The 13,054-nt window shown below is 35.6% G+C and overlaps 2 protein-coding genes across 2 annotated transcripts; both read left to right on the forward strand.

Moving 5' to 3' along the window:
• The first annotated feature begins 4,487 nt into the window (after positions 1–4,487).
• LOC113765313 (epoxide hydrolase A-like) lies at positions 4,488–7,627 on the forward strand. Its single transcript, XM_027309449.1, has 3 exons — positions 4,488–5,381; positions 6,749–6,990; positions 7,107–7,627. The coding sequence occupies exons 1-3, from the start codon at positions 4,905–4,907 to the stop codon at positions 7,375–7,377; spliced, it is 990 nt and encodes a 329-aa protein (XP_027165250.1). The 5' UTR covers positions 4,488–4,904; the 3' UTR covers positions 7,378–7,627.
• A 2,878-nt stretch (positions 7,628–10,505) lies between these two features.
• Positions 10,506–12,948, forward strand: LOC113764807 (epoxide hydrolase A-like). Its single transcript, XM_027308811.1, has 3 exons — positions 10,506–11,094; positions 11,957–12,198; positions 12,459–12,948. Exons 1-3 carry the CDS (start codon positions 10,618–10,620, stop codon positions 12,703–12,705), a joined length of 966 nt encoding a protein of 321 aa, XP_027164612.1. The 5' UTR covers positions 10,506–10,617; the 3' UTR covers positions 12,706–12,948.
• Positions 12,949–13,054: the final 106 nt, after the last annotated feature.

Raw genomic sequence — 13,054 nt, forward strand, 5'->3', positions numbered from 1 at the left:
AAATTGCATACTACTCCATCCGTCTCACTTTAATAGTCCTGTTTCTTTTTTCACACAGTTTAAGAAAAAGTAGTTAACTTTGTTGGAAAAGTAAATTTAAATTGCTATTTCCCTAAAATACCCTCACATTAAATATGGTACAACTTTATGAAAACTTGAATTGATGGTGAAAAAAGAATCAACTCTCATTAAATGGGGTAGGTTTATAGTAACAACTACTTATATTAAATAAAGGTATTTTAGGAAAATTAAAATACAACTACATTCTTCAATTGGAAAGTGAACTACAATTTGGGACAGATGAAAAAGGAATACAGGAATATCAAAGTGGGACGGAAGGAGTAGTATTTATTATATTGTGGACAGAAAAATGTAGTGGCAGGCAATTGGGTGCAGGTGGAACGCTTGGTCTACTGTTTCAAACCGGAAAGGAAAGCTCCAAATTAAATCAGTCCAACCCAAAGCTGACGCTGGGCCGTGAGCATGTCTAGACATGTCAATGTAGGGTTTGAGTTGGATTAAATTGAGTTAGACTCACATTAATTTAAGACTCGAGACTTTTATGGGTTTAAAAGGTAAAATTAGATCCAGACACTCATGAGTTTGGAATTCAATGGATGTCTGCAAATATTCAGTAAAGAACTAAAGTAAAAATATTCTTAAAATATGTATTTCAATAACATAAATATTAGACCAGGTGATGTTTTCTTAGGTTAAAAAAGTGACTGTTATTTAATCAGTTACGAAATCTTATTATATTTGATCCAATAGCTATAGAATATTGTATCATTTTATAAATTTACTTATATATATATATACACACACATACACACATAGAGGTTTGAGTGGGATCTGGTTTGGATCTGAATTTGGATATGTACTAAAGAAAATCATATCATACCCAAACTAACAACTCTCTTAAGGGTCTATGTTTGGAAAGAGTTTGAATTTGAGAAATTAAACCTAAACTCTACCTAAATATATTGGATTTGGATTAAATTTAGATAAGATCCGATCAATTGACTTAGCTGACCATAGAAAATTTTGTTCGTCTCACTCTCTCTCTCTCTTTGTATTGATGGAGGGCAAATAAATAGGCAACTTGGCAAGGATAGCAAATGGCAGTAGAAGAACAAGGCAAGGGACCTAAATAGGAGAGCTTTGGCATTTGTCTCCAAACAACCAAACGGTGGCTTGGCTGCTGCATTATGATTGTGATTTTGCAGGCACATATTTGCCATGAATGTGAATGTGAATGTGATGGTTCCACAAAGCATGCAGTTTATGAGGCGGCTGTTCCCTGTTGCTGTCGGAGCTCTGCTTAGATTTCAATTTTTGGAGCATTCCAATGTAACGTGGGATGTGTCAGCCTTCTCACGAGCGAATACCAGTCAATGTCGGAAACTCCGAGTGAACAGATCTTTAATCCTTTGTTATGTTATCGATTTTTTTTTTTCTTTTTTTGCCGAAACAGAAAAGAAATACTAAAAGAAAAGGGACTTTTTTTTTTTTTACCGTGTTGGGCACGAGATTTCGTGTGGGCTTCTGCCGGAAGAATTTAAGTTCAGACATATATATGACTGGGCTTACTTAGACTGCGAATTACACTATGCTTGGGTCCAGTCCATGCAACTTGAATCACAAGCACTATGTCCTTGATGGAAAAACACGAAGACAGTTTTGAACTACCCACAAATATGAAAACCGGCCATGTGTGTTTGGATTGCTATATTTTTTCAAATAATACTGGGGCAGTGCCGCGCATCATGTGGGTATTTGGTGCTTGTGATTAAAAAGATTTTTTATTGAATAAATAATAGTATATTCTAAAAAAATATTAGTTATCAAATATGACAAAACTAATAATAATATATTCTAATTGCAGCATACACATATACACTTTGTTTTATCAATACTTTTACAATTTTACCATTATCAAAAGATCCCTACAGATATTAGTTGAAAATCGTCCAAGAGTAGACATAAGGTGTTTTAGATAAAGGAATATCCTCCAATGACCAGTTATAGCAACGTATTAATTGCACAACGTGTTAATATGTCTTTATGTTAATTGCACAATAAAAATCACACTTCAATTAAATGTGTCTATAATATCATTTAAGTAATTACAACAACACATAAACTTATATGAGTTGTATTCGATGCAAAAACGATTGTAAAATAATTTCATATTCTATAAATACCTAGATGTCTCCATAAATAAAAACTTTAAATGTACCAAAATGAGAGCATTTCAATTTATGAAGAGGAACAACCAACAGAGAAAGACTTAGGTGGCGTTTGGTTCGCACATCGGAATCGGATATCCTGGGTTTGGAATGAGGTCATTCATTCCAATACATTTGTTTGGTTCAAGTACCTGGAATGTGTATCATTACTATAGTTGATGTTTAGTTCGTCGACTCTTTCGGAATGCAATATAATAAATATATTATAAACCACATCGTAAATGATAGTTACTGGCTATTTGTAAATGGGATATAAGAAATTTTCACTAATTAAATATATTAGTATAAATGTATTATTAAATTTAGTCTAACTAATTAATAATTTCTATTAGTAAACATGTATAATTATTAGTATAATTGATAATATTATTTATATTACATAAATTAGTATACATTATATAATACATATAACTAATAATATTATTATTATAAGTTTGTAACTAATTAAATAAAATATTATATATAAAATTAAATATAAATATACAAATGTTATAATATAAATATAAATATATAATTATATAATATATACAAATATTAATTATACAAATATTTTATATAAATATAATATATATTACATATTAAATATAGTTATTATTATATATTATTATATTTAAAATAATAATTATAATTAATATTATATAACTTATTAATATTACATACATGTATATATTATACTTAAATGCACATATAATATACATTTATAAATATATTATTATATAATATTAATAAATTTATAATATATATTATATAGGTATAATTATATTTAACTAAATAATTATAATATATAATTATATAATATAATAGTATCATTATTATAAGTTTGTAACTAATTAAATTAAATATTATATATAATTAATTATAATTATACAAATGTTATAATATAAATATATAATATATAAATATTAATTGTACTAATATTTTATATAAATATAATGCATATTAATATTAGATATAGTTATTATTATATTTAAAATAATAAATATAAATATAATTATATAATTTATTAATATTATATACATGTATATATTATAATTATATACACATATAATATACATTTATAAATATACATATATATTATAAATATATTATTATATAGTATTAATAAATTTATAATATATATTATATAAATATAATTATATTTAACTAAATAATTATAATATATATTTATATAATATACTAATATTATAATAAATATTATAATAATAATATATTATATATATGTATATATTATAATATAAATATAAATATAAATATATAATATATATAATATCATATAAATATTAATTATACTAAATATTATGTAATTATAAGATTTTGGAATTACACTTGGGTTTTGGACAAAACCCACCCTTTTACTAAGGAATGGAGGGATGCCAAATTTTTAGAAATCATTCTAAAATTTCAATTCCCATACCAGTGAACCAAACACCAACTATGGAGTTTATTCCATTACTTCATTCCGAAACCCACTAATGAGCAGAATTCGAATAGATAGAGGCTACTCCTTTCTAGCATACGATGGATTGGCTTTGTCGTAAAAAGGATAGACAAAGGCACAAACAGCATAGAGTATCCAGAAGGGCAAAAATGTAATTGTGAAACTGATTGAAAAGGCTAATGAAGTCATTAACCACATGTCTGTGCATTAAAATGTTGTACAACCTGCTCAACCAATTCGACACATCAAATTTCAAATCACTAAATCAGTGATGTCGCAAATGGAATTCTCAATTCTCCCCCGCTTTCAGTCCTTGGAATAATAAACGTAGGGTGGAAACTGGAAAGTGAAAGCATTCGGCTTTGCCCCACCAAACGCCAGCTTCAAGACGCGGCCCACCATTGTAGAAAAGAAAAGTCGAGTCCTTTTCTCGTCTTTTCCTTTTCTTGCGCATGCCAGAGCATTCTTTTCATCAAAATCAAGAAATCCATTACCCATCTCTCAATCCAAGTATAAGAGACTTAACCCCTTCGTCAACCACTTCCAATTCCTTTTACAAAGCTAAAATTTGTTCGTGATTTCATAGTATTATTGGGTCTTCCTCCTCGGAAAACCAAGTCAAAGCGATATGTGGGAACTGGCATGGAACATCAAAGTTTTACTAATCGTAGAATGTGAGTTACACGAGTAAACCTAAATTAATGCAACCTTCATAGAAGCATTTAACAAGCTATAATAAATACCACTGCGTTTTACAGAACTACATTTTTAACTTGTGCAACTACAATCCAACACGTAAGAATTCATGAAACAAGAAAACGTGTTCAATTGATCCAAATACAAAAGAGGAGTACATAGTACCTTTTATGGACACAGCCAGTATGACTAGATTTTTTTTGGAAACAAAAGGATAAGTCTATCATGTTCATCAAATCAAGATATCTAAGGTGCATTACCCCTTTTTGTTCCATTGAGCACCGACTTATCCGAATTCGACCCGAGTAGCGTCTGCAGCATCTGGATAAATATAAAAGAGTGCAGGACGTAAAGGAGTGTGATAAGTATAAAGAGCTCCCGCATTGCCTCTTTCATAGTCTTAACAAAAGAGTGCAGGAATCTCCCTCAATCCCCTTCTTCTTCTGCGGCAAATATAATCAAGAAAGTGCCCAAAATCCTAACCCCTCCATAATTCTGTGTAAGGAGCAGAAAGAAAAGAGATGGAAAAGATAGAGCACAAAAACGTAGAAGTAAATGGGATAAACATGCACGTAGCAGAAATAGGCCAAGGCCCAGTAGTTCTCTTCCTTCATGGCTTTCCTGAATGCTGGTACACCTGGCGCCATCAAATGTCTTTCATGGCATCCCACGGCCACAGGGCTGTGGCGCCGGACCTCCGTGGCTTTGGTGGCACAACTGGCGCACCTATTGATGACCCCGGCAAGTTCACCACCCTCCATGTCGTGGGAGATATCATTGAGCTCCTGAAAATTGTTGCACCAGATGAAGATAAGGTGTTCTTGGTGGGGCATGATTGGGGTGCAGTCATGGCTTGGGCTTTGTGTTTGTATAGACCTGATAAAGTTAAAGCTTTGTTCAACATGAGCGTCAGTTTCAGTCCAAGAAATCCTAAAAGGAAGCCCCTTGAGACCTTGCGTGCTGTTTGTGGTCCTGACTACTACGTTTGTAGGTTCCAGGTGTGTAAGATTAAATTTTTTTTTTTCATGAATATAGGAATACTTCTTTCGAGTTCAAAATTCTTAGCTGTAGAATATAGAGATGCAGATGCACGTTTTACAATGTCTCTACACTGATTTGGTTGCTAAATTGTTTCTTTATTAGATACCATCTATCATTTGAGATCCAAAATTTTCTTCATGTGATCTTCCTGATTCACAGACAGATAAGTGATGTGAGTATCGTTCATTATCTGAGCTGATTTTAGATTTGAGTTAAAAACCCTCTTCATTCCGTATTGTTATTTTGTTTCCCCAGAAACGATAGATGATTTTATTAGATTTGTGTATGAACTATACACGTAGTGAGCAAAGGCTCCATTAGAGCTATACAAGTGCCTAAAAGCACTGAGGAAGTAACCACTTCTCATCAAAAGGCATGCTTAATGCATGATCACAAAGGTTAGTTGTTCTAACACTAATATCATTCCTGGCTAGAACAAATGAGCATCTCACAAACATATAGCTTAGATCCTGAATATCCTCTAGATGGGAAAGCAGTCTCATATCTCCAGTCTGGTTGGTTTCTATCATCTTCATCAGTTGTCTCTGTGGGATGTCAACTTCAATCCTCCTCCACTGCTATTCCCTTGCTTTGATCATGGCAAGTTTAAGAGCCACAGCATTATCCATCAGGCTGTTCCCTCCACTGAACTCCTTAAGCGCCCACTGAGCTATCAACTGCAAGTATGCCAACTCCCATTTGACTGTCTTATCCTTGAGTTTTGACAGCAAAACTGATGTGAATTTGGTTCTCGCTGTCTCTGCAATCATCCTGTATTGTCTCAGCTGCTTTTGTTTCTGGCATGCTCATCGTGTTCTCTTTCGCATTTGCTTCCTGAAATTCTAGCCACTCCATTTGAGCTTCCTGGATTATCTTGATTAGCGGTCTTCTGCTTTCCTGGAAAACTCTCATTTCTTGCCTTCCAAATCTGCCAAAGAATGTTAACAGTCAATGCTATATGTTCCATTCCTTCAGGTCTACTTCTGGCATCTGTTAGAACATTCCACCATCTGTTCAAGTTCCCTCTTTGGTCTTCAATTCCATCCCATGTCACTGGTGATAGCTTCCATACTTCCTTAGCATTTCTGCAATGAAAGAGTAGGTGCTCCACCGTTTCTATGTCTTCTGTTATAACAAGGTAGTTGGATTAACTTGTAATTAAGATCTTCAATGACTATATACAATCTGTAAGATAAAACAACAAAACGGACACAACTAAAGATTTATGGCCGCAGTACTGTGTGCACAGAGAGTTATACTATTGGGTATATATACCTATTTGTTGGCTTGGTATCTGATTGACAGGTCATTTGGTTCTTTTCAGGAACCTGGAGAAATAGAAGAGGAGTTTGCCAAAGTTGGAACCAAGAGAGTTCTGGAGAACTTTCTTTCTTACCGTGCTCCTGGTCCACTTTTTCTGCCAAAGGGAATACTTTTCGGAGATTCACCTGATGCCCCTACAACTTTGCCCTCTTGGTTATCTGAAGAAGATGTTGCTTACTATGTTAACCAGTATGCGCAGAGTGGCTTTACTGGAGGTCTGAATTATTACAGAGCACTAGACATGTAAGCCTAGAGAATCCTGTTGATAACCATAGTTATATTTCTTGAGCACAGAATACTTAAAAATGCAACAAGTTTTGATGGATATGTTTGTTGTTTTGTGCTCCGCTTTGGTGCAGAAATTGGGAACTGACTGCACCATGGACAGGGGCTCAGGTTAAAGTGCCAGTCAAGTTTGTTGTTGGGGACCTGGATCTGACCTATAATGCACCGGGCACCAAGGATTATCTCCACAAGGGAGGGCTTAAAAAAGATGTACCATTCTTGGATGAAGTAGTGGTGATGAAAGGGGTTGGCCATTTTTTGCATGAAGAGAAACCTGATGAGATTAACAAATACATTCATCAATTCATCCAGAAGTTTTCTTCCCCGAGATGTTCTCTGATGTAAATATCCTTGTCCTAAATGTCTGTCTTGTTTGCTATTTCCCTTATATTTTGTGGTTTTTTTTTTTTTTTCCTGAAAGTGTGTTGTTGTGGATGTTCATTTGGGCATAGTCTTCAAGGTGGCCGGCCTATGGAAGAAATTTGAGATGTGCTGAAATTAACAATTGTATTATATCATGCCTTTACATTTTCCCGTTCCCCTCTGAATATGCACACTCTCTAGAACGATTGTGTAATGGATGTTCATTTCTTCACTCCACCAATTGTCCAATGTATCATATCCTTTTTCTTTTTTTTTTTTTATGTCCGTGACACACTAGAAGCATCAAAGTTTTAATTTTTGTATCTCTTTTAAGGGCTATGAATCGTGGAAACAGAAAGCGGGTCAGCAATTCCCACATGTGCAAATTCAAGTGTACACCAGAAAATGCAGAATACTCAACAAGGCAAGGCAATATGGGTGGTTTAGCAGTTACATCTGCATTTTTTTTCCATAATTTCAAAAACCTCCTTTGAGGTTTCCAGCAATTACAGAAAGCTTCCCTCAAGTTTTAAAAATTACACTTACCTCCTTCGCTTTTAAGATTTATGTAACAATATAAACCCAATAGCCTATAATATTTCTCAAATATCCTAAAATACACTTCTTCAGAGAACAAGACAAAACAAAATAAGGTTTTAATCTTTAATTTTTTGTACGTGTCATACTTACTAAAATAAACAAAGTCCAGCGACTCCAACTCATCTTAAAATTCATTGTTTACTAATTTTTGTTTAATGCAACTCACTACCACCACTACCAATACTAAACAAAGAAGAGTAAATTTTATATATACTGACAGTGTATGCACTATCACGGTTGGATACAGACACATGAGTAAAATTTAAATTTTAAATTTAAATCCAATGTATAAAAGATTAATCTAACTAAGAAATGCCCTCAAGTCCTTAAGAACATAATTCATTATTGTTCTAGCACTTTTAGAAATAGAGACAAAATTCTACCTTAAAATCACAATCAATAAATAAATAAAAGAGAGAACCAATAAGTAATTGCTAGACTTTTTTGCTTAACAAACATAATAGTCACTTCCTTATGTTCCAACTTTCAATTTCATATTTTTCTCTATATCACTGTCACCTTTTTCATCTTTTCCTAGTTTGACAATAAATCCACGGTTTGTACCTTGTTAATTTGGTAACTTCAATTGGCTAACATTTATAAAGAGTAAAACTATTGGAAAAAAAAAAAAGAAAGGGTCTAAAATTTTTATAGTAATAAAGAGGCAGAAAAACAAAAAATACAGATAAATTTTAGAGATGGTAAAAAATTGATAGTGGTATGGTTGATAATAATGGAGCGTGATATTTGGTAAGAGTGAGAAGCGGTCGTAGGAGAAAAAGAGAGAAGAATATGAAGGGAGAGGTAGGGAGGGAGGAACAGATGAAAATTAGAAATTAATGGAGATAGTTTTTTTGAGATTAGGAAATGACAAGTAGAATAATAAGGTGTATTTTTCGATTTTAATGTCCCTTTATGAATTAACTATTAAGTGGAGGACATTTTAATCATTTAATTAGATCAAGGGAGGTCTATGTAATTATTGAAATCTCAGGGGAGCCGAGGGAAATTGTCAAAAACCTCAAGGGAGGTTTCTGAAATTATCCCTTTTGTTTTTTTCATATTTCATTTCATGATGTGCTCAACAAATCAAAAGCAAATATGAACTTGGCCATCAAGTGTTGGGCTCTCCTTTGTACCGTACGGCTATATGTAATCTTGGTGAGCCAAGTGATCGTGCAGCCAATTAGCTTTGGCCGTAATATATAGAGTGAATGGCCCAAAAGGTCACTAAACTATTAAAAATGGCACTCTTTGGTCACCAAACTTTTTTTGTGGCCGAAAAGGTCACTAAACTCGCAAAAACGCTCCAGCGGAGTCATTTTACCGAATTTCAGCGGTTTTTCATCCGGTGGCATGGGCAATGTGGATTGGAGGAATATAGTCAAGGGCAAAAATGTCCCAAAAAAATGGCAAAACTATTTCTTCCTTCCTCGCAAGTTGTACCAAATGCTGATCTTTTCCTGGCTAGTTTCTCCGCCGTTCTTGCATCAGAGATCTGCTTCGCCATCACTTTCTCCTGCTCTTGGGCTTCCTCCTCGATTCTCACCAACTGGGCTTTCAATTCCTCATCCTCCAGCACAAAACAAACCCTCAACCTGGGCTTCCTTCGACACCTCCGAGTTGTGCTGAATCGCTGGGCTAAAGGGGAAAACGTCAAACTATCTGCGACTAGGGAGGTGGGTTTTCGGGAGCCGGTGCGACGGCAATTCCAGCAGCCATAGATGGTGGTTGTACTTGTATCCGGTGTTTGTGAGAATTAACATACACATGGGAGGAGCCTGTTGCAAGGCTCAGATCTAAAATATCCAGTGTTGTTCAAGGTAAAATTATATGAACAAAAATAGAAAAAAAAAGGCTCAGATCTATCAAAAAATCAGGCAAAGAGGGAGGAGCCCATTGCAAATAATGCCATCAAGAGCCAAGTTACAAACCCATAAGCTCCATGCCCAAATGACAACTCAGAGAGAAAAACAAGAATCATCACTACTTGACATCACACTAGAAGACAAAGAAGAAGATAATGACGATAGTGATGATCTTGATGCAAGGAAAGAGTTAAATAATAAGTGGAAAGAAATCTTGCACTTTATTAGAACCGTGATGCTTTACTCTTTCTCACACTAGAAGACAATTTTCCCATACTAACACGGCTTGCGAGAAAGGAAGAAACAGGTTTGCATATATTTTTTGGACATTTTTACCCCTTCACAAATATTCATCCACTCTACATAACCGTGTAACCGGATGATTCACCTGTAAAAATCGGTAAAATGACTCCGCTGGAGCGTTTTTGCGAGTTTAGTGACCTTTTCGGCCACAAAAAAAGTTTGGTGACCAAAGAGTGCCATTTTTAATAGTTTAGTGACCTTTTGGGCCATTCACTCTAATATATATATACATATATAAATATATGTATATATGTATACGCCTCCTGTACCCCAAGACCGGCTAAGACAGGAACGGAACATTCCAACTTATATGGATTATGGACCAAACAATCTCGTCTTCTCTTCCATTTATAAAGTGTTCAAGTCCAACCTTTTTTTCTGCACCTCCGACTCGGACTGAAAATAAAATACTGACCGAGCAACAGAAGAATACTCAGTCACAAGCAAGAAGATGGATAAGATTGAGCACAAGAATGTGAATGTGAGCGGCCTAAGCATTCACATAGCAGAGCTTGGTCAAGGCCCACTGGTCCTGTTTATTCATGGTTTCCCTGAGCTCTGGTACTCATGGCGCCACCAGATCCTCTTCCTGGCTGCTCACGGCTACCGGGCAGTGGCGCCTGACCTCCGTGGCTACGGCGACACCGCTGGTGCACCCGTCAATGATAGCTCCAAGTTCACTTGTCTGCATGTAGTTGGAGACCTGGTAGCACTCCTTCACGCGATTGCACCTGATGAGGAGAAGGTGTTTGTGGTGGGGCATGACTGGGGTGCCATGGTTGCTTGGTATTTGTGCATGTTTAGGCCTGATAAAGTCAAGGCCTTGGTCAACATGAGCGTTGCTTTTAGTCCCAGAAATCCATTGGCGAAGCCGGTTGAGCTGTTGAGGGCTTATGGTGGGGATGATTACTACATTTGCAGATTCCAGGTTTCAGTTTTACTGCTGTCACCTATATTTTCTAATGAATTATTTTTTATCTGGGCTTGTAGTATTGATGTATCTCATGCTTCTAATCTACCGGAATCTTGTTTAACTTGCTTTTCTCGTCAAAAATCGAGATTTTTATGGTCCCCCCCCCCCCCCCCCCCTCTTACGGTTTTGAGATATAGGGCTTTCTTCCTCTTGAATTATTGTGTAGGATCAAGATCTCCAACATAGTTAATTTTGACGTCTATCACTGAAAAATCAGATTCTAAGTCTAAAATTTAGCGAGAGTGTCCACCCCCAGTTTCTAGATTTTTGGCTAGGGGCAATAATTGGGAGAAAAAAGTTCAAGATAGGACCTTTTGTTGTATTTTGTACTTTAGTATTAAACTTGAAATCTCCTTGATGAAATATGGATCGAAGAGGAGTATGTTGTCCTTGGTTCTGTTTATTTCTTGACAAATGTTTTCACTGGAAGGAGCTTTGGATTTTTCTGGACTGCTAAAGTCTGGCATCAGTAGAAGGCAAATGGGAATTGGTTTCCAAGAAATTCAAAACTTAGTTGCTGGTGCAAAATTGTACTAGTATCTATTTCCAAGAGAGCATTGTCGATCAATGTAGATAAAAACGAAAGCAGAAAAATGTAAGCTCTCTGTATTTTGGCTTCCTTGTGATAGAAAAAATTTGCCAAGCTTAATGAAAGCTTGAAGTGTGTCATCGCCATCAGGTCTTGGTGTTCAAATCCCTGTTATTTAGGATAGGATGCTTGGGGTTAACCTTATAGAACGTAACCGGTCAGTTTCTTCATAACCTGACTAATCAGAAACATAAGCTTACTGGATTGCATTGCCTACTTGTGCTTCAGGAACCAGGTGACATAGAGGCCGAACTTGCTCAGATGGGTTGCAAGAATTTTTTGAAGAAGATGCTTGCCTACCGCACTCCTGGTCCACTGTTTTGGCCAAAGGGTAAAGGCTTTGGTGATTCACCTGATGCTCCTGTTGTCTTGCCATCATGGTTGACAGAGGAAGATGTGGATTATTATGCAAGTAAGTTTGATAAGACAGGCTTCACTGGAGGTTTAAACTACTATCGCGCTTTGAATCTGTGAGTAACTGTTCAACTTCCAACACTATTAGAATCTAGTATTTTGAAGCTTCAGATGCATTCATGCCCATAATGAATATATAGCTCTTTCTTTTGCCGTTTTTATAAATTTTTAGTGTCAAACATTCTCTCACAAGTACCAGGTTCCTCCACTACTTGCTGCTTTATTGAACTGGAATATGACTAAAATCCAGAAAACTCCAAAAGTAAACTTCTGCTGAGTTCTAAATTTTCTACTTATCTTTTGCTCTAAATTGCAGACACTGGGAACTCACTGCGCCCTGGACTGGGGCCAAAATAAAAGTCCCAACCAAGTTTGTCGTTGGGGAACTGGATCTGAGCTATTATATGCGAGGCGTTCAAGATTATATACACAAGGGTGGGTTTAAGAACGATGTGCCTTTGTTGGAAAATGTTGTTGTAGTGAAAGATGCAGCTCACTTTATCAACCAAGAAAGGCCTGATGAGATTAACAAACACATCTACGACTTCTTTCAGAGGTACTGATTTTGTGTCTTGCGTCTCTTGGACTCTACCTTCCATAATGTTCCCTACTTCAGTTTGTAACCCTGAACCAGGGGATGGCATTCAGCCTTTCGGGAACTTGTTTATGTGGTGAAGGATTGTAGCACCATGCAAGGACTTGTACAGTCCTATGCTCATATGTAGAAATGATGCGAAAGTGTGATAACCTTGTAGTAACTGCTAATGATAAATAAGCAACACGCCTTTTTATTGGATAAATTTCAAGTTTATGAAGCATTCATGAGATCGCTGGAAACACCGCCGGGACAAACCAGTATGAGTTACGATTCACACACCGATGAAAAAGCTACATCGATTGAAATTATGAATT

Source organism: Coffea eugenioides, chromosome 3 (genome assembly GCF_003713205.1).
Source record: "Coffea eugenioides isolate CCC68of chromosome 3, Ceug_1.0, whole genome shotgun sequence".
In the NCBI taxonomy this organism is placed as follows: domain Eukaryota; kingdom Viridiplantae; phylum Streptophyta; class Magnoliopsida; order Gentianales; family Rubiaceae; genus Coffea; species Coffea eugenioides.

What these genes read in the sequence shown, in the direction of transcription:
- LOC113765313 (XM_027309449.1), top strand. Translation starts at nt 4,905, where the DNA reads ATGGAAAAGATAGAGCACAAAAACGTAGAAGTAAATGGGATAAACATG. An exon ending in ACTACGTTTGTAGGTTCCAG is followed by an intron (nt 5,382 to 6,748) that starts GTGTGTAAGATT and finishes GGTTCTTTTCAG; the next exon opens with GAACCTGGAGAAATAGAAGA. An exon ending in TATTACAGAGCACTAGACAT is followed by an intron (nt 6,991 to 7,106) that starts GTAAGCCTAGAG and finishes GCTTTGGTGCAG; the next exon opens with AAATTGGGAACTGACTGCAC.
- LOC113764807 (XM_027308811.1), top strand. Translation starts at nt 10,618, where the DNA reads ATGGATAAGATTGAGCACAAGAATGTGAATGTGAGCGGCCTAAGCATT. An exon ending in ACTACATTTGCAGATTCCAG is followed by an intron (nt 11,095 to 11,956) that starts GTTTCAGTTTTA and finishes CTTGTGCTTCAG; the next exon opens with GAACCAGGTGACATAGAGGC. An exon ending in TACTATCGCGCTTTGAATCT is followed by an intron (nt 12,199 to 12,458) that starts GTGAGTAACTGT and finishes TCTAAATTGCAG; the next exon opens with ACACTGGGAACTCACTGCGC.